We start from the raw sequence: 21,333 nt of genomic DNA, 5'->3' as shown, positions 1-21,333 counted from the left end.
GCCATGGACAAGCGAAGATGTCAATTCGCCCTTCTGTCAAATCGTGGTCTTCGACTTTAAGACTACCTAAATCTTCCTTTCCGTAAGCAAATCTTTGGTTTGGCTAGTCAATTGTTTAATATTTTTTCGAACCACCAATTGACTATATTATCATCAGTCCTCGACCTCTCCCTGCAGAGCAACCAAAATACCTTCAGCGATGCTCCGATGATCTTTACAAATGGCAAAGCCATGAAAGATCTACCAAGAAGCCGTTCATCCTTCATGACGGTCCTCCATACGCCAACGGACCTCTTCATGTGGGACATGCTGTAAATAAACTCTTGAAGGATATCATTTGTCGAACCAAGCTTCAACAGGGTCACCGAGTTGTGTGGGTTCCAGGGTGGGATTGTCATGGTCTTCCGATCGAGATCAAGGCTCTTGAGCAACAGCGCGAGAAGAATAAAGATGGTGGAGGGGTATTGGATGCTATTGGAATTCGGAAAGCTGCGCGAAGCCTAGCAAGCAAAACCGTAAAAGAACATATGAAAGGCTTTCGGGAATGGGGTGTTATGGCAGATTGGGATAATGCCTGGAAGACAATGGACAAGACATTCGAAACCAAACAACTTGCAGTTTTCCAGGAAATGGTCAAGAAAGGCCTTATTTTTCGACGTTACAAACCGGTTTATTGGTCCCCTTCATCACGGACAGCTCTTGCGGAAGCGGAGCTTGAGTACAACAACGAACATATTTCGACGTCTGCTTATATCAAATTTCCTATCACGGACATTTCCAACGAACTAAAAGACATTATCCCCAATCTAGATAAACTTTCGGCATTGATATGGACTACTACACCTTGGACCCTTCCCGCAAATAGAGCCATTGCATTTCATCAAGGTCTAACTTATTCTATTGTCAAATGTGACGACGAACACCTGATTATTGCCAATTCTAGAATTTCTGCACTACAAGAGTCATGTTTCAAAGATAAAGCTGTCGAGATTGTCCAACGAAATATTCCTGGCTCTGTCCTCACAACTCTGACGTATACCAATCAACTTCGTGGCCGAAACTCTGATGTCCAACCCTTGATTCATGCTGATTTTGTTTCGGCTGATTCTGGCACTGGACTGGTCCATTGCGCCCCTGGCCATGGCATGGATGATTATGAGGTTTGCACTCGTCTTGGTATAGAAGCTGTTGCTCCTGTGAATGATCTTGGCTGCTTTACCGATGCTGCTCTTCCTGACGATCCAAGTGCTTTGTCAGGTAAGTCGGTTTTAAATGATGGCAATATGGAGGTTCTGAATCTTCTTGGAGATCAAGTTCTATTCATATCAAAATATAAGCATAAGTATCCATATGATTGGCGAACAAAGCTTCCAGTCATTGTCAGAGCCACAGAACAGTGGTTTGCAGATGTTGGAGATGTCAAAAGTGTTGCTCTAGAAAGGTTAAACGATGTGTCATTCATCCCTCAAACCGGAAAGCAAAGATTAGAAAGCTTCATCAAGTCTAGGAGTGAATGGTGTATCTCAAGACAACGAGCTTGGGGGGTTCCAATACCTGCTCTGTACGACGAAAATGGCACAGCCTTGTTGACTGATGCAAGTGTTGCACATATTCTATCTGTTATCGATGAACGAGGCATTGATGCATGGTGGTCAGATCCAGAAAATGATCCGGCATGGATTCCCGCCGGAATGAACGGTACATATCGACGAGGCAAAGATACTATGGATGTCTGGTTCGACAGTGGCACTAGTTGGTCGCAGACCGACCAGCGTGCTGATGTCTACTCTGAAGGTACTGATCAACACAGAGGGTGGTTTCAATCAAGTTTGTTAACTCACACTGCTGTTGCCGATAGTTCAGAGGCACCTTTCAAAACATTGATAACACACGGATTTACTCTTGATCAAAATGGCAAAAAAATGTCTAAATCAATTGGGAATACAATAGCACCGAGCCAAATAATGGACGGTTCTCTTCTTCCGCCTATGAAGTTAAAAAAGAAGGGTGGTAACATTTCTCAAGGACTGGGAGCTGATGCATTACGCTTATGGGTCGCCAGCAGCGATTATACTAAGGACCTTGTCATTGGCCAACCAATTCTTGCGACTGTAAACTCCGCTTTACTAAAGTATCGAATAACCTTCAAAATGTTGCTCGGATCCATGCATCAGAGTGCGAGGACTTCACCATTGACTCAATTGGACAAAATAGCTTTGGTCCAATTGCGAACAGTCATGGCTGAAGTCGAGTCGGCTTATGATTCATACGAGTTTAACAAGGCTGTAAGTGCAATAAATCGATGGATTCACACAGATCTTTCCGCATTTTACCTTGAAGCTAGTAAGGATAGACTTTACTGCGGTGATGGAGGAGGTGTCCTGGAAGAAATATTCCATGGTCTTCTGAAGATGTTAACTCCAATCACTCCTTGCCTTGTTGAAGAGGTTTGGAATCATCTGCCTGCCTGGATGGCTGCTGAAAACCCAATTCATCCCTTTCATCGTGAATTTCTTAATCCTATCATCTCTTCGAGTCGGCTCTCTGCCGAAGAATTCTCATTGATTGAGCAAGATATACCATGGTTATTAAACGCACAGATTGCCATCAAGAGCGCACAAGAAGAGGCTCGCTCTGAAAAGCTCATCGGGTCTTCTTTAGAATCATCCGTGTTGATAGATTTGCCTTCAAAAGGCCAGGAGGTATTCAAGCGCTATGCAGATGAGCTAGAAAGTATCTTTGTTGTATCATCCGTGGAGTTCGGTAGCGATGTTAATAGAGGCGATTGGAGATTTTCCGCGAAGTTGCATCCACCAGGATGGCATGGCCCGAATGAGGCAGGAAAATTATGGGTTCTACCTCCTAAGGACAAAAAGTGCCCTAGATGTTGGAGGTATGTAGCTCCAGTAGAGGATGAGCTTTGTAGGAGATGCGGAGATGCTATTACTGTATAAGTGTTGTTTATGTATGAGTATATCGATGAATAAAAGATACCCACTTCTCACACTGTCAACCACATTCAAACCATACGAGCTGTTCAACCATCATTTATTGATCAATCCAACAATCCATCACAAAGAAACGAATTGGAACTTTCTAATATGATAACGTTCCTTGGTTCCTGGTCAGTTATATACTCCTGTATTTCAATGTTTAGGAGCATAGGTTGGTACGTTTCGCGGGAATCTCATTTCCGGATGAAAATGGGTTTTGGGCCAGACTGGCCTGATAGCGTTGGTGTCATGATGAATGGGCGCTTAGCGCTAATTTTATATCCAATAAATCACTAGGTTTTCACCGGGTGCACCGACTTATCAAGCCGGTCTACCATGGCCATTTATAAATTCCAACTAGCGTTAATAGGTAGTTCTTGTACTATCTTTACCATGTGACCTATTAGTTTACATATCACAGCCATCGGCCTCTTGTCCATGTATGTACGCAACTATGATCTGGTCTTGTGCGTGGAATTGACCGTTTTATTGAGGTGCATGAATCCAGAGGCCCATTGATTTAGCCATGTATTGATAGAGACCGGATGGACGTGAACACGGAGCGGCCGAACCATGAGATTTCAAACAGTTTTGTGTACCCATATTTAGATTGTTGAAGAGATATATGGATGCGAGGAGACGTGCATGGTAAGGATATCTTCACCAAGTCTCGAAGTACATTTCTTCATTCTCTATACCTTTACTTACACAACATGGAACGTGGACGTGAACGAAGTGTAAGAGGAAGTGAAAGGGGGGGAGATCGTCGCCGGGATGACTATTCTGATACCGAAACAGTGAAACGATCCCAAAACTACAAATCTCATGACACCACATCGAGAAAACCAAAAGGTTCTTCTGGAAGACGCGCAAAATATTTCGACAACCGAGGGGGGCCACCCCTTTCTAAATCTGCTGGTCTTGGTTTCGCCAATGCATTCGCCCCTCCATCTGTGGCTCCCAGTACTGCAAAAATCAGTCCAGAAAACCACAAAAGCATCTCTGTCGTGGCCGATGAAGTATATGAGAGGGACCGGCTTAACAACAGAGATGATAATACAATTCTCTCAGCAGCTGCTGAAAGAGGTCGTAGAGACATGGCGCGAAAACAAGGATCTCTCAGTGAGAAAGAGAGGTACAATCGCGTCCTTAATTATGGTATAAGCGCGGGTGATAATGTGATGGCTGGTCCAGCACCATCTGAGGCTCCAAGTATAAAAACTTACACTTCTGGGGCGACTCGGGATACAGGGTACACAAGAGATACAAGGGTGACAGAGAACACAAGGGAGAGCAGACCCCGAACAAGAGCAGGAAGTGTGGAGCCCTCTAGTAGAGGATCCCAAAATACACGATTGAGATCAGGAAGCACGGCAGCCCTCGACAGAACTCCAGTGCAGAGGGGTACATCATTTCATATGTCCTCTTCCACGACAATTGTGATGACTGGTGGCAACAATGGTGCAGCATATCAAAGTCAAAGACACCACCAATCATTGCACATGTCATCTGGTGATGGTAGGAGAAAATCTGAGATAGCACAGGCGGCTAGTTTTGTCCCTCGCTCTGGCAATATTGCCGATTCCGAATATAGGTCCTCGAGAGGTGGCAAGAGACCAGATATCATTGTCGACTATGCCAAAGCCGGTATACAAAGCTTTCGTCCCGGAAATGACATTGGTGGCAACCCCGCAAGACACCGCCCTCTCCCCATCCTTCCTTCTGAGTCAAGGAGTCATTCACGAATTGAAGATTTGAAGTCAGTAGCACCAGCTTCTGATGCTTCTGAAAGCACCGTCAAGCCGCTACGTAGAAGCAAGGCGCCGGCCGGAGGTTGGCCTTTTGAGAATTCTCAGTCGGGCGCCAAAACTATGTCGCCGTCTGAAGCCTCAATGTTGGAAAAGCCTGCAGCATCACGCAGTGGACGCACCGAACGCAGTGGACGCCCTGGCGATTTAAGGTCCATGTATTCGAAAAGTGAGGCTCGACCTCCAGAAGCATCAGTGGCGGCTTCCAATAGGACACGCAGTTCCCTGGGTCTACCACCATCCCTGAACGGCTATGGCGGTCCTCGAGCTCCTTCTACGACTGCTAGCCATAGGAATCGCCTGGCAAGCGATGGAGATCTTGCTATTGAGCGTGATCGCTATCGCAGAGAAGAATATTAAGATTCCAATCAAAGAGATCGATTTAGGAGTAGAGATAAGTAGCTAACATGGTGGTAGTAAGTCAGCACGGTAGCGTTGGCGAGTGGCGTTAGGGTCTGCTTCAACGGATTTGATATTGTATGGAGATGAAAATAGTTTCCATGAGCTAAAGCTCCAGGGGTCATCTTGCGGGTACTTGTTATTGCATTCTTGGGGCGTTTGGATTCGTTTATGGATTTAGATTTAGTTGATAGATCAGATAGGTTAGTTAAGCATAGAATTCGGATTCTAGAACCTAGTATTGTAAAACCTAGTTGTGTTATTTTGGATATCCTTCAACTCTTAGTTTTTGAAAATTGTACAGTACATGATGTAATTTAGTGTTTTTGATGTATCAATCATCTTTCTATCAGCTATTTGGCGAAACTAGAAGTGTATCTAGACTCAATCATTTTATGGTAGATGGCTGGAATGGGTAGTTAGCGCTAGGGTGATAATGAGTCTGAATGCGTGATTTTTATTAGTTCCAAGATTGATATCACTCATATCACAAGATGGTTCTGTCATATTCCCTCTGCAGGTTCCTAGCCAGATGGCGAAGTTCGAAGGAAGAAATTGTTGGGATTATTGACAAGTCAAGTGGTGAGCATGAAAGGGGAAAGTGAGATAAGAGAGGCAATCTCCGTGAAACTTGGAGGATGTTTTGTTATTGATGGGGACGACGGTGGGAACGGAGATGGAAATGACATAAATGAGGAGGATGAGAGGAGTATCGTGACGGCGAGGCTGGACGTTGGGTTGGAAAAAGAGGAGGTTATGGAGATCTCAAAGAGAATTGGAAAGTTGTTACGCATTGAAATGTCCAACAATCATTTGAAAAGTAGTCTCATCTTTGGCAACTATAAAGATGAAGCTTTTTCAAGAATAGCCAATGGCTAATAACTATCGGGACCCCAAGAAAGTAATCTTGGTACAAAATCACAAAGTATCCCTTGCACCGGCGAAACTTTATTCACATAGAATGTTATGCGCACGCAAAGTAACAAATAAGACAATTCAAAAGATCTTAATGTTCTTTGGCTTGCTGTCATAATTTTGGTATATTCATACATAACTTCATCCACTCCATCGCCCTCGTCTCTCTCTATACTAAGACGGTACTATAATCTGCCTGTCTTGTCGTATCTATGACAGAATGATAATCAATCACTCGTCTGACAGTCTCCATTTGCACTGTCTGATTCATATTCACTGGAGAGGATCTCTTGCTCTTCCCCAGTCCACTCACCCTCAACAATATTTACTTCAAGGTCACTGGCATCAACATTATCATTGTTAAAATCGATATAATCACCGACTGCCACAATCGAATCGTCATCCGCAATCCAATCATCTTCATCATCAATGACTGCCTCGATCGAATTGTCGTCTTCAATCGAATCCTATATATCATCGAAGACTGCCTCACCATCTTTGCCCGTTCTCGTTACTATTAGCCAACCGTAAAGACCGAGTACTCTGTCAAAGAAAGGTTAGGGCTAGGATTACAGCGAAGAACCTAAGGGATGCAGAACTCGATCCAGCTTCCCAAATAGTCCATCGCATTACCCTTCCCATTAGCCGCCTCCTTTTTAACACACTGTTCAAACTCTTCGAAGTTTATCTTTCCCAATCCACCTCTCTCCTTGCCTTCCTGCTCCGCATTTTCGATCTTCCACAACTCGTATAATGCCTCATCACTTGGTCTCTTATCTCCCTTCTGGGAACGCTGTTTCTTGGGGCCGGAAGTATCTGCAGCTGGAGGTTCAGAATCTGAAATTTCTGAGATTGACTGGTATTCCCCAACAGATCTGCCGGAAGACACATCATCTGTAACAGAATTTGGTCTAAATTGAGGGAGTGTAGGATCTCTATGCTCAGACGATTGAGTGCTAGTAAAACTGGAAACCTCATCACGCTCTTCTTCTTTCTCCTTGAGGTGTACGTCGATATAGAACAGAAGAGTTGGTGGTAAGAGAGGCTGCAAAGCATTAAAGAAATCGCGTTGTTGGTAAAGATTGAGGTTGTTTTTATCAACATAATATTTCCATGCCCTCAGAGGATCGTCCTTGTAATAAGGAGCATGTTGGAATTCGAGCACTGCCAAATCAAGGTCAAATTCACGATGTGAAAGACCTGATAGCTCCAAGTCAGGAACGATTATTTCATTGCTTGTGTCGTTGGCATCACTAGACTCCTCCACTTCGTAACCTGTAGCTTCTAGAAGTTCATCTAGCTGTCTTAAGCGTATATCCTCGACTTCTACTTCAGGAATAGTAGGCCATACAGGCCGTGGATTGTTATTCGTTCCTCCAATAGCATCACTACCTGGGCCAACGGTCTCGCTAGCAACTAGTTTATCTTCTTCGACTTTCTTAGCCGTAGCCCACCTCACAAAATCAACAGTGCTGAAAAGATGTCGGTATTTGTCGCGTTCTTTCTTTGTCTCCAAGACAGCCACCGCCATATCTTCCTTAGCTAAGAATAATGGGTCGAGTATTTCGTTATAGGCTTGTTGCGAAACTTGATACAAGATCTCCTTTCCCACGTCTTTTTCTGCATCAGGGATTTCTATTCCACCCCAGCGTTCAGGGACGCTCCGCGAAGATGTCGAAGGATTTGAGCGGGTATCGAAGTCATCAATGTCCTCCGCAAATCTTACCTTAGAGGACGAGCGAGAATGAATAGTCGGTCGTTGATTAAATTGAGACTTGGAGGTTTCTCCATCAGCGCTAACTGTGGGAAGGTCTTCCTCGATGTTCCAGTCAGCAGGTGGTGATGCTCCTTCTTCTTCATCAGTGTAAAATTGTCTCCGCTTCCATCTCTCGTGCAATACATATCGGGATTTCTGCCTCTTGATAGCATGCTTTATGATGAAAGGGCGAGCACTTTCCGGAATATTTGACAATGAGTAGTCTGGTCCACAAACTGATTGAACATCTTCATCAGTTATGTTCAAGTCTCGTCGACGACGCTCAAAATTGATGGTTGCATGCTCCGCAGGGGTTAGAAAGGGATTTTCAGAGATATTAGATGCGTCAAGTAAAACAGGGTCATCAGGAACCCACTGGGGATCGTTTTCCTCAAGGGTTTCTCGTAGGATTTCCTCGGAAATTCTTTCGAGCACGGCGTCTTCACTCTCTGTAGAGGGATCTTCCATCAACGATCGCCAGTAGCCTCGTGTCCTTTCAACGGGACGCATCGCAGAAGTTGAAATCCGACTAAAGCTAACAAGAATATCATCTCGATTTCCAGTATCGTTAGCGCTTGGCCTCATCACACCCCTTCCATCCCAAATCTCCATCTCTCCATCACGGATCATTTTTCCCTCCCCGGCCCGCGATTCTAAAGCTGGAAATGGCCCTAGACCTGCACCTGAACTTTGACCAATTAATCTTCCCAGAGCGCCACGGCCATTAAGATGAGCATGTGCCTCCGAACTCATCATATGCTGCTCGTCGAGACCCTCTACCATATCCTTGTGCATTTGGCGATATAAGACGTAGTAAGAGCGAAAGATTCGTAGAAAATCTTTCCTGTCCACATAACCATCGTCGTCAATATCGTATCCAGCAAAGATCACACGCCATTTATCCTTTTGCTTGCGGTATGCTTGACCTCTAAGAAATTCTGAGAATGAGATAAGATCATCTCTGTTGGTATCGTAGAAGGCGAACATCCTGTCGAATATAAGGCTTGGAGCATTATTTCTATAACCGCCACTGGGTACCAAACACCGCTCAAATGTCCTTCTGTCCATAGCTAAGTGAATATCATCGGGGTCTTCTGGCCAAGGTGTGTTTGCCATGAAATTCCATTGCTCAAAGTATGCATCCAATTCCGGCCTTTCAAACCCTGTCTCGTGAGAATATTTGGCAATCAACTCCTTTGGCAATGTGATCATCCTGTCTTGATTCTCGGGATCTCCAGTATACCACACAGGTTGTATCTGCCTTGGTCCAAAAGATGGTGCTGGTACTCTAACTTTATAGAATATATGCGTCTTGGTATGTAGTCCTTGTGCTTCGCATGATTCACATAGATCAAAGTCTGCACAGTTTGCACATCTATATCGAATTCCACGGATGGGAACTACTGAACAACCGTTACAGCCACATCCTCTATGTACGTATGCATTTCTCCTTGTAGCATCTTCGGAAACACGAAAGAGAAGCTGAACAATATTTTGACCGTTTCGTTCAGCATCTGCAGTTGGTGCTCTGCCTGTTAAGCCACCCTCGAATTCCGGACCGTCATCCACCACTGTATCTCCATCTGTCAAAGGTCTAGCTACAATATTTGCGTCTTCATCTTCGCCTGGTGGAATGGGTTGTAAGTGATCAGGTATAATGTCGTCGATTGTTTCTGTGCGTCGGCGCCGGTAGACCGCATTACTTCTACGTAGTCCACTACTCCCAGTGTTGTCTTGTACATCAGCGACATTTGACCTATAGAAGTAGTATATTCCATATGCAGCGGCACAACTGGTGAGGGCAAGTATTGCACCCCTACTTCTCGATAGTGTATTCGAAGCTGTAATAGATGTGGCTGGCATTGCTGCAATGAAATGATCGTATTAAAGTTTGGCTTCTCAATTTATTGCTTCAATGTCTAGGTTGAGGCAACCAGATCCGCAGGAGTACATGGCCGCATCTGTGTTGTCAAGAATGAAAGAATTAGTCCTGGTGTTGGGTTGTAAAGTATTATCAATTTATGGCCAACAATTTGGAGACGCGACGGGAAGGGACTCGCATTATGTCGAGCTTTCCAAATGTGAATTATTCAGCCTTCCCTCTTATCGTTTACGCTTATCACCACGTGACTATGGTCCCCTCTCGCGCCTCTTCAACTTTCCGATAATCCAAATTATCAACCCAATCTCATAGCTAGCTACTTTGTGATATTGTTTCCTTGTACACCGAGTACTGTTGTACAGTTGTTTTTGGTCAGGCTCCATGCTGTTCTTGTCGGGAGAGCTTAATCCTGGTCTACAGAATGCTTAACTAAACGCTTTATGTCTTGATTCTCATTAAAGTCACCAAGTATTATCGTAAGTTGAAATTATCAGATCCAGGCAAAATGTAGAAGAGAACATAGCATTTCATAATAATCACAACAGCATACTGAAACTTTGGATATCCTAAAACACCATAACGCCAATTGCTGACCCGTTATCCCAATCTTTTCTTCTAACAAAGTGAGTTTAACATTGCAACTCCTTCTACTTTCCAGCTATTTCCCCCTTATCCTGCCGTCCTTGGACTCCGTCTTCTGCCTGTACTCTGCGCAAATATCTCAGACCCCGGTATCGTATTTTCTCTTCCCTCTAGAGCAACCACGCTAGGTTTTTTCGATGATTTTGGCTTTGGTATCTTGCCTGTTGCTTGCTTTTTGAATGGTGGAGTCGATCCGTCGGAATCGAGGGATCTAGCTGAACCGTTTGACATTAGGCTTTGGCTTAGGTTTTGGATCTCTGAGTTCAGTGTTCCGGCGTTTACATTCACGTCGATCTCCCTAAGTCCAGTTGGCTTATTTTCTGGTTCTTCGATAGGAACAAAAGCTACCTCTTCATTTACAGTAGGGGTAGAATCGTTGTAAACCACTGGGAAAACAACTTTGCTAGGTGATTGCATGGCTTGTGGCCGGCGAAGAGCTGCCAGGAGTGTTTCATGCGCCTCTGTCCGAGGCAAATGCATTGTGTATTGATACTGAACCTTCTGAGGAGTCTCTCCTGTTGGCTCGTACTCCTGCAATGTCGATTTAGCAATGTTGGTGCGAAGATCTGCAAGCGGCTGTCGAAGATTGTCATCCAATGGAGTAAGGTTCTCGGCTAAGGCTGTTGTCTTTGAGGTCATTTCGTCGCCGAGATCTTTAACACGACCAAATGTTGATGTGAAGTGTGCACCAATATTGTCATATGAAAATTTAACGGTAGATGATAGACCTTGAAGAGATCTCGCATGCAGGTCATGATGCTCCGCATTCTGGGCTCGTGCACGAGTGACAAAGTCATCTAGTGCTTGCATTTGAGTGCTGATATCCTTCATTTGTTCATCGACAATGCGAACGGTCTCATCGTGTACAGATCGGGTCGTAGCTTGAATAGAAGCATTGTGTTTATTTGCAGCCATCCAGTCATCCTTCAGCTTTGTCTTCAAAGTCTCCCTAGCCCTCAAGACTTCCTCGACAAGTTTCTCTTCCTTTTCGTTCCACGCATCCATGCCTTCGCTGTACTTGACCCGAGTCACTTCGAAAGTTTCATTTGATGATTGAATGTCCGTTCGAACGGCGGCAATCTTCTCACCGAGACGTGCATCTTGAGTTGCACCCTGAGCCATGACTAAACTCGAGATCTGTGAAAGTAGGTTTTGGCGATCTTCCGCGGCTTGCTTTCGTTCTTCTTGGATTACCTCGTCGAGTTTGGAGTTTATGGCAGTGTTAGATTCCATGGCAGCCTCACCGGCGGCATGAAGTTGCTGTCTTAGTTCGTTTGCCTCCGCTTTCTGTGCATTGACGTGTTTGAGGAGGTCTTCAAAAAGTGACTTGAAATCTCGACCTAATGAACTGTATGATCCATGAAGCTGAGTATGGAAAGCGCCTAGTTCACTGATCACTTCTGCAGAAATTCTTTCTGCTGCAACTGCTAATCCTTGGAGGCCTTCACCTACTCGGACTTTGGCATCTTCCCGAAGAGTTTTGATCTCTTCAAGAACCACATTCATTTCTTCCTTAGCTGAATCTGTTTGCTCGGAAACCTCCTTCCCAGAATTCTCAAAAGCAACAACGTTCTCTTCTAGGAATGCTTGTGTTGCCGCCAATTTTTCTAGTTCACCATCCACAAATGCTTGCATCCGACCAGAGACGGCGGCCATAAGTTCCTGCTGTTGAACTCGGAACTCCTCGACCCGTGATTCTACAAGACTCGTCACTTCGGAGACCTGAGCCTGTGAGAGGCCCCAGGCATTTCTGTTCAGGGTCTGAAGAGCCGACTTTCGCCTATTCTTGTCATGGAGACAACCAACATCGCTCACTGTGCGTCCCAGCGTGGAAAGGAGCTCACTACCGACAATGCTGAGTTGTTCCTCGGTCTTCTGGTGAGCCTTTCGAAGTACAGACTCTTCTTCCAAAGTCCGGCGAGTGTTTTCTAGTACCGATTCCGTTTGTTCTAGTACACCTTTTGTCTCATCCAAAACAGATTCCACCGCCTCAGCCTTTTTCTTCATTGTCATAAAGTTGGAAGTTATTGTGTATAATTCTTGGACTTTGTTGCGGAGATTTGTTTCCATCGTCTCGATTTTTTCTGCTTGTTCTTCACTGAGTATTCTCCGCGATTCACTCTCGACTTGAATTTCTTCAAAATTCTCGTTGGTGAGATAAACTCCATTGCGCTGTCGTGCGGCAATAAGTTCGCCCTTGAGCTTTTGGATTTCATATGTAAAATCTTTAAGAAGGATGTTTTTGGAAACCTGTTGGTTGACTTGAGGTTTGTTGCGAATATTCTTGGCTCTGAAAGCGTAGTCCAAGGTGGAAATTGTCTCCTCTAAATTGCTTTTGGCAGGAGAAACTGTTGCAATAATGCACGTTTTCGTTCGGCCACCTAGGGAATCTTGAAGAAGACGCGTGAGTTTCGATTCACGGTAAGGAATATGAACATCACGAGAACTTCGATCAACCAGGGCATTGATCACACGACCAAGAGTCAGTAAACTCTTGTTGATCAAACCAGCTTCCGCAGCTCTTTTGTTCTCGGCACCACTGCGTTGAATATTTTCACTTCCTGCCAAATCGACCAAGTTCAGCTTGCCAGCGCTAACATATTCCTCCCCATTTTCTGCTGTCCTTTTGATGTAGGCGGTGACTGTAAAGACCGTATGACTTCTACTACTCAGGTCGTTACACTTGGTTGAGGCGACTTGTCTTTTGAAAGATCCATCCTGCAGAATCTTCACACCATCTCTAGCGGTCTTAATATACGATTCCTCCATACCCTGAACTAATGTTGTAGTGCTTCCTTTTTTGCTGTTGTCGTCGTAGATCTTGAGCTTTGTGCTATCGTTGACAGCTATCAAATCGCGCAGCTCTTCATTATAAAGTTCGATGAATGAACACTTCACCGAAGATTCCGCGTCATTTAACTCGAGCTTGTTGAACAAAGCGTGAAGAGCGCGAGGTATGATTCCAGCATTATCTGAAAGGATCCCTAAATGATCGCTCATATCTCCGGACATCGTATATGTTTTTCCAGTACCGGTTTGTCCATATGCAAATATCGTACAATTGTATCCCGCAAGCATCTAAAACAATTAGTAATGCTACATGTAAATAATAGCAGTGAAAGTACCTCATCAAGAATTGGAGTCACAACATCGTCGAAAATCATGGCTTGATCTGCTGCAGATGAAAACACTTTGTCGAAATGGTAACTCTTGTTACTGAGAGCGCTGGGCCCCATTGATAAATCGAGATTCTTGCCCTTTACTCCTTCTGTTGAGAGTACAACACCACTGTTTTCTTTGACTTCGCGCTCATTTCGACCCCTACATCGCACCACGACATTGATATTTGTCTCTCCACCTCCTTCATGTTCAAAATCTCTTTCCTTTCTCTTCGTTCCCGTAGTAGATGTAGCAACAGATGCGACTGATCCTGTTGGCGAGACTGCTCCGGATCTCGATGGCGGTGGCATTGCTGAACTTGATCTAGAGGTGGAAGGTCTTGGTCCTGCTAAAGAACTTGATGGTCTTGGTGGAGGTCTCATGGTGTTTATCCTTTTATTTACAGCTGCCGCTGGCGTTGCTCGGGGTATTCCTGCCATAATTTGGCGGTTATAATATATTGAAGAAACTCAATTCTGCGTCGCTCGCGAGGGAAAGAAGTACAGTAGGTCGTCGGTATTATTGGTGTTTGTTTGGGTTTGTTTAGAGATCCAAAATTGAGCCAGTAAATTCAACGCGGGGACCAACGCGCTAATAGCAGCAGACAAATGGCTCAATGCTGATGGTAGATTTCAAAATATAGAAATTCTTCTTTTACCTATGAAAATATAATGTCGTTGTCGTATTGTTCTTGTCGCAAACAATTGTTGATGTATTTCTTCAACATTCAATACAATCAATTTCTTTGATCAACATTTCATTTCTGACAAATTGTTGCTCCGGCAACCAAACCAATCCCACTTCTCTACTCCAAAGCATCACGAGCTTCCAGCCCCACCATGCCATCACTCTGGAAGTGTCTCACTTCACAGTCGCAGTCATTAATTCCATGTTCAAATACCTCGAGTACCAGTACAAATACTTCACTGTCTACTGGTAATTCAAATACAGATGTAGCAGATATGTCGTTATTCAGCGCTCAAGTCCATCCAGGACGAGCTCTGGGCTTTCTTGGTACATAGATAATATATTGTTCTCCTTCACAAAGAACTGAAACTAATGATATATCTACAGTTCTAGGAGCTTCACTTCACGAGATTATCACACGAATCAAAGCCGAACCACAACGATTTCCTAAACTCGACTTGACTTATGAGCCTATCGCTCCTGTCGATGAACCTGTTATCCTCAGTCTGCCTTCTAACGGCATCCGTTTACGCTTTGATGGACCTCAGCAACGTCTGCGACTGATCGAAGTATTAGATTTTACAAAGAACAAACTCATATATAACGATCGGGAGGTTTTGAGATCAGGCGGAACTTCTTCACCAAACGGCGGAGGAACTGGGCATCTTACTGGGCCAACCTTTCGACATATTTACAAGAGTTTAATTGGACCTACATTTCCTGGAGAATACATCAAACCGGAAGCTGGAGATGAGACTGGAATGGGCTTATATGTATTGTCATATCCCGGAGTCGCATTTTCTTTTCCTATACATAAATCATCTTGGTCGCCCGGAAAAGATGTTGTTTCACTACTCTCATCATCCGCTGGCCAACCTGCTTCTTCCATGGCCATATTCTCAGGGGAACCTTGGCCCGAGGCAAGAGACAACTTGTTCACGCAGACCCTTGAACCTCTCAAGACATTTGCCCCTTTGACAAAGGGTCGAGAACCAGTTGCGGATGAAATCGGTCTTGTTAAACTTTATGGTGGAGGAAAACTTGAGTTGATCCGTCGTTTTAACAATACTCCCTTTTGGATCCTTCTCGGTGAAACAACTCCCCAAGAGCTTGTGGCTGAACTCGGACCACCTGATGCTATATATCGAAAGAATGATCAAAAGATGTCGATTCACAAACCTCGAACTGCAAGTAGCACTGGTAGGCGACCAGCCTCAACGGATCTCCGAGATGATTCGACCGATACTGACCAATCCTCAGCTCACACTGCGACGGATGATTCTGATGATGACAGTGGTGAAGGAGAAGCTGCAGGAAATGTTACGGGAGAATGCTTCTATAATTATTTCTATCATGGCTTCGATGTCTTGGTCTCTACTCCCACATCACCCTCACAACTTCCCCCATCTAAAGCACGATCTCAACAAGAAAATAATCGAGTTATCCCCACAGATGCAACCGCCCGTCTGGTAGCTACAAAAGTTATATTACATGGTAATGTCCCAGGCTCATACCCATTCAATCGTCATCGGCGCTGTCGCTGGGAAATCGAATACTTATCCCCAAAACCCAAGTCCAAAATCATGTCCATCAACTCGGAAACTCCTTTCCCATCAATCGAGAGTAGTCTTTACAATGAATGGAAAAGCATCTACAACAACGTCGAAGAAGCCAAACAACGACAACGTGGTATGGTGCTGAATCGCGATTGGGGCGATAGTCCAGGAAGTAGTTGCGAATTACTTGGTGGTTGGGAAGATAGTGTAGGTGGGAAACGAAATGCTGAGAAGGAAGATGAGAAGGGCTTGGGAAACACTACTTTATTTGGATTTCCAGGATTGGTATTTGAAGTTCTGAAGAATGGTACTGTGAGTGGTGTTACGGTGTTTTGATTGGGTGTTTTGATTGGGTGGGTGAGATGGAGTTTTGATGGGTGATGGATGGGTTGGATACCAATTGTGTTGGTGCTAGTTCGGGTGTTTTGGTGGTACATATATTTTAGATTGCATACATACATGGGTGGGTTATTGGACGGTTCAAGCATTCGGGAGTTTATGTCATTTGTAGTGATATCAAGATTTAGGATTAAAGCATTGACGTTCTAATATATTTATTTTCTGCTACCACGAAGTTGGAATATTGCTTGTCCAATGCCATCTTCTTTCACTCGCCACAAGTACTTCTTGGTGAATAACAGACATATTCCGAGTCGAGGGCGAGTAAGTGAAGTCGCTACAGAGAACATCTCTTGGATATGATACTGAGGGACATAAAGCTCCGTTTTTGAGCAATTATTCATGCTTTGCAATCCATAACACTCATCGCTATCCTGATACTTTAACACAATCACCTTCCTCTTCAAGTCAATTTGTCATAAGAGTTACCATAGGCGGAGATGGGCAAGGAAGCAGTAGTCAAGTGAAGCAGAACCAATAAACAGCAACGAAAGATCACTCAAAGAATCATAGGCTTTCGTAGGTATCTCCAACTACTACCTGCCGATTTTCCTTAAACGATGTAGTGAGGTGGGTACGTTTATGTCTTATTCTATACATTGAGATGCGTAATTTTCACCGTGTTCACGTCTTTAGCTAGTAAGAAGTCTTGACGCTATCTTTCTTCGCAAAATGGAAACCGTGGATTAGATTCGTTTCGATATAAAGCCAGATGTTTGTGATTGGGGAGGGAAAGGGAAAGGGAGGACAGATGTGAAGGATATTCATCGGTAGTTTTGGGGGTAAGGATAGGAACATATATCTCGCGCAGAAATATCAAAATTCAACTTCAACAGGCTAGGCAAAGGTATTGTGTCTGCAGATATTGACAACAGAAAAGGTTGAATCACTGTTATGCTGAAAATTTATCACAAAGAAGTTGAAGTTGGAGCTGTAAATTTACTGTTTTATCATTGAAAAACTACAAGACTGCTTTTCTAGTATTATTTTCTTTCTCTCCTTGCTAGTAAAACCGCATATCAGTCAGTTTGCCGAGTTGAAGCTAGAGGTATCCAATACCTACAGTCAAATTGCGGCGCTGTTACAAGATAGATATCCTCACTAAGGGATCCAAGATACTCAAGAAAACCATCGTGTGAATCATTATGCATTTGCAATATCCTTTACATATCGCTACCGCTCCTATCACATGGTGACCAAATGACGGCCTACAAGCAGTGTCGCCGGACTTGGATGACTACTATACCGCCGGTATATCCTCATACGTAGAGAAACCAATGCCATATGAAGGGAAAAAACTGCGAAGCCTCAAAGTTCAATCTGGTTGTCTATACTCACCAAACCGTACCAATCCTCGATTTCATTATCTTCTTGAGTTTTCAGAGGGGTTCACACGTGGTTGGACAGAGTTCCTCAGTCTTCAAGATGATATCGGAGGTCGACGATGTTGGTGAGAATTGACTATTATCAGTCATATCAGAGCCTAACTCCGTACAGGAATCTAAGTCTTAATCCAAGTCAGATTCGTAGCTTCTCTTATCCTAGAGAGGCAGAAGCTTAGAATATGATTTCGTTCGAGCGAGATAGGGCTAGTTTGGATACACAAATCCGATCAGATTCTATCGAATAATCTGTTCATTTTGATAACGGATTTTGTATTTCTATTTGAATAGAAAGTGACTTGAAATAATGGATTTTATGTAATTTTTTATAAATCAATGGAATATTTTATAGATCTTCTAAAACTTTAAATTTATTTTATATTTCAATTTGTATTTTTTATTAATTTATATAAAAAAATAGAAAACGTAGATCGAAAATAATAATTAGAAAAAGTAGTTATTGTTTTAAGTTAGTCGAAAAATCTATGAATTTATAGATTTTTATAGACTTTATAACTTAAAAATTTAAGTTATATTTCTTATAATTTTAGATTATATAAGTCTAAAACTTTAAAGTCTTTTTAAATTAAAGTTTAAATTTTAATTTCAATTAAAAGAAGCTGTTCTTATATTTGCTTTAATTAAATTAAAGTTATTCTTATATTTGTTTAAACTACTAATTATTTAAATAATAATAATAAGTTTAGAATGTTTATATACTTAAAATTCGAATTTCTTTTATTTAAAAGTATGTATATGTATTATATATGTAATTTTGTCTTTTTCTTTTTATAGATTTTTTACCAGAATTAATTTACAAACAGAAAAACGAAATATAGGAATCTGCCTTTTTAGGTTCAAAATGTATCACTACGGAATCCGTCGTAGCAGAAAAAAGCAGATTATTTGGCGGATTCTGACCGGAATTGACATCCAAACTAGCCCATAATGTGCTTGTCCAGCGCGACAATTGGTTGCTGATCCGAGGTCTTTGAACAGATTCGTAGTTACTCCGGGCGTTCATAAGTTATCATATGCTAGGGTGGCTCGACCCAAGGAGAAAAGTGGCCATGGGACTAAATACCGAGGCCGATTTGGTCGATATGACCAAAACCCCAAAAATAGATTTCTGCCTGAAGCAAAAAAAATTCTAAAATTTGTATGGTGTGGCCATAGAAAACTTGGAAAAAATATTTGTACTAATATGTTTTATTAGTGAGTAGGTCATATTAGTGAATGGATTACTTTCATTTCAATTTACTTATTCAAAACCATATTATTCAATAATAATAAAATCAATTGATTGAAATTATAAAGATTCTAATAATCTAAAATCTATTATATCATTTTGATAAGTTCTTATATTATATTCAATCTTTTTATACTTACTATAGTATTGATTAGAAAATACTTTTCTATTAGAATTTCTTCCTTTTTGATACTTGTTGTATTGAATTTGAACATCAACTTCTTATTGAAATAATATATTAAGAATCTTTTGCCCAATAAATACTCATTCTTAACATAATTAAGTTTTTTTTGTATATTGACATTTACTTAATACCTTATTTACTATTTAAAATATATAAATCTCTATATTTAAAAATGTATTTTCATAAGCTAATTGTTACAGGAGCTGCCTCTAGGGTCACGTGGAAGTGTCTAGAGATCTCTCAAGGTGGTTTAGACTAGACTTCAAGTAGGAATTCAATAAGGTTGTAACTGGTTGCAATTCTCGTAACTATAGTAATGAAACTAATGATTGTTCTTGAGCACGAAGCTCTACATTGTAATGAAACCCATTCCCTTATATAGACCTTCGTTCTCTATTGTCCCACTGCTTCCCACTGTGTCCCACTGGGCCTTACTCAGTGAGACTCAGTGAGACACCTTGGTCAGGTGATATTTAATTAATCTAGTCATGTGACGACCTCAGTCGTAACATAAAGTCTATATTCTTTGAATTATTAAAAGTTAATAAAAATGAATATATTAATTTTTATATATAATATTTATCAATATTTTATTAACTAAAATATTATTTTATATATATAAATTATTTAAAGTTTTTTTAAAAAAGATTTAATATAAAATTCAATATTAATATAATATAAAAAGCTTAATAATATAATAATAATAATAATTATAATCTAATTTTAATATTTATTTTTATAAGATTATTTATTCTTTAATGATTTTTCAAAATAATTTTAAATAATATTAGTAATTAATTATAAAGATTTTTTTAAAAAAAACTAGATTAAATATAATAAATCAAGAAAGTTTTTCAATTATTTTTATAAAATAAAATAAGAAATAAGGAAATATATTTTTCATTAATATAATAATAATTTTCAAAGCTTTTATTGTTAATTCTTAATATATTCTCTTAATATATTAATTTCCAATACTTTTTTTAAATTAAAAATAATCTTTAATTTCTTTTCTATTTTTAATAACTTTATAAAAAAATGAAATAAAATAAGCTTCAATTATAAAAAAGAACTTTATTTCTTTATTTACTTTAAAAAACCTTAATATTATATTATTTTTAAAGTATTATATTAGATATTAATTTATAATTGATTTTGAATATTTATTAAATATTCTTATATATATTTATATAATAAATTAAAAATAATACACTAATACCAACACATTAAGATATCTAAATATATATAAATAACTTCTACATAATATAATAAAAACTTTATCTTTCTTTTATATTATATACATATCAAAAAATATATTTCAATATATATATAAATTAGAAATATATATTAATATCTTTATAAATTTCGATTGTAATAAAAACTAATTTATTAACTAATTAAATATTATTTGATTTAAAAATTTAATATTTTCTATAAATAGATTAAAATTGTTATATATTTATAAATATTTTTAGAATTTATAATTTAAAGTATATTAAATAATATATTTTTAAAATAAATATAAAATATTAATATAAATATATTTTATAATTTTAAATAAAAAAATAAATATTATATTATAAAATAAACGTCTTTTTTCTTTAAAAATAAATATATAATAATCTTTTATTATATTCCTGTAGATAATTTAATTTTATTTAATCTTTTAGAATATTAAATTAATAATAATCTTATTTATATAATTCTTTCAATAAAAACTTTTTATAAAGTTTAAATAATGAATATATATTTCTAATATATTTTATAAAAATATTATAATTATCAATTTAAAAGCTTTTTTTATTTCTTTATTATTAAATAATAGAATAAAATCATATATAATTATTTTATTTTTAAATATAAAATTATTATAATTAATTTTAAACTTTTAATTAAATCTTCAAATATTAAAGTATTTATTAATAATTCTAATTTCAATTTGAATGTTGAATTTAAAAAAAGATTATTTAATATTATAAATATTATATTATTTATTATATTATTTATTATATTATTTATTATATAAATGAAATTATATAAAATGAATCAGAAAAAAATAAAGAAAGTTTAACATTTATAAATGTTACGGAGGTACCCGCACCGCAACATGGATTATAAGATAAACCTAAGGCCTTGGTGTTGGGACCTACGGAAACAGCGCTGTAGGGACAATCGGCTAGAGAGCACAGGTTAGATAAGCGGTAGCATCATTATAGATCACGGGATGGACATCACGTGATCAGGAAACCGACTTGTCGAAATCGGCTTTACGGTAATCGACTTGTCGATTCATGAGGTACGAAGATCTATATAAGGGAATGA

The 21,333-nt window shown here is 40.2% G+C and overlaps 5 protein-coding genes across 5 annotated transcripts; 3 read left to right on the top strand and 2 right to left on the bottom strand.

Moving 5' to 3' along the window:
- Nucleotides 1–17: 17 nt before the first annotated feature.
- On the top strand, nt 18–2,954 carry EAF01_000515 (uncharacterized protein; the record flags this gene model as incomplete). The annotated part of the gene is made up of 2 exons (XM_038908765.1): nt 18–82; nt 158–2,954. 2 exons carry the CDS (start codon nt 18–20, stop codon nt 2,952–2,954), a joined length of 2,862 nt encoding a protein of 953 aa, XP_038775671.1.
- Nucleotides 2,955–3,706: 752 nt separating this feature from the next.
- Nucleotides 3,707–5,161, top strand: EAF01_000514 (uncharacterized protein; the record flags this gene model as incomplete). The annotated part of the gene is made up of 1 exon (XM_038908764.1): nt 3,707–5,161. One exon carries the CDS (start codon nt 3,707–3,709, stop codon nt 5,159–5,161), a length of 1,455 nt encoding a protein of 484 aa, XP_038775670.1.
- A 1,537-nt stretch (nt 5,162–6,698) lies between these two features.
- EAF01_000513 (uncharacterized protein) lies at nt 6,699–9,734 on the bottom strand (the record flags this gene model as incomplete). The annotated part of the gene is made up of 1 exon (XM_038908763.1): nt 6,699–9,734. The coding sequence occupies one exon, from the start codon at nt 9,732–9,734 to the stop codon at nt 6,699–6,701; it is 3,036 nt and encodes a 1,011-aa protein (XP_038775669.1).
- A 688-nt stretch (nt 9,735–10,422) lies between these two features.
- On the bottom strand, nt 10,423–13,994 carry EAF01_000512 (uncharacterized protein; the record flags this gene model as incomplete). The annotated part of the gene is made up of 2 exons (XM_038908762.1): nt 10,423–13,473; nt 13,521–13,994. The coding sequence occupies 2 exons, from the start codon at nt 13,992–13,994 to the stop codon at nt 10,423–10,425; spliced, it is 3,525 nt and encodes a 1,174-aa protein (XP_038775668.1).
- A 268-nt stretch (nt 13,995–14,262) lies between these two features.
- On the top strand, nt 14,263–16,380 carry EAF01_000511 (uncharacterized protein). The gene is made up of 2 exons (XM_038908761.1): nt 14,263–14,568; nt 14,629–16,380. Exons 1-2 carry the CDS (start codon nt 14,394–14,396, stop codon nt 16,131–16,133), a joined length of 1,680 nt encoding a protein of 559 aa, XP_038775667.1. The 5' UTR covers nt 14,263–14,393; the 3' UTR covers nt 16,134–16,380.
- The last annotated feature ends 4,953 nt before the right edge of the window (nt 16,381–21,333 follow it).

Source organism: Botrytis porri, assembly GCF_014898465.1.
Source record: "Botrytis porri strain MUCL 3234 chromosome Unknown BPOR_001, whole genome shotgun sequence".
In the NCBI taxonomy this organism is placed as follows: Eukaryota; Fungi; Ascomycota; class Leotiomycetes; order Helotiales; family Sclerotiniaceae; genus Botrytis; species Botrytis porri.
This window is presented reverse-complemented; position numbering and strand designations above follow the sequence as displayed.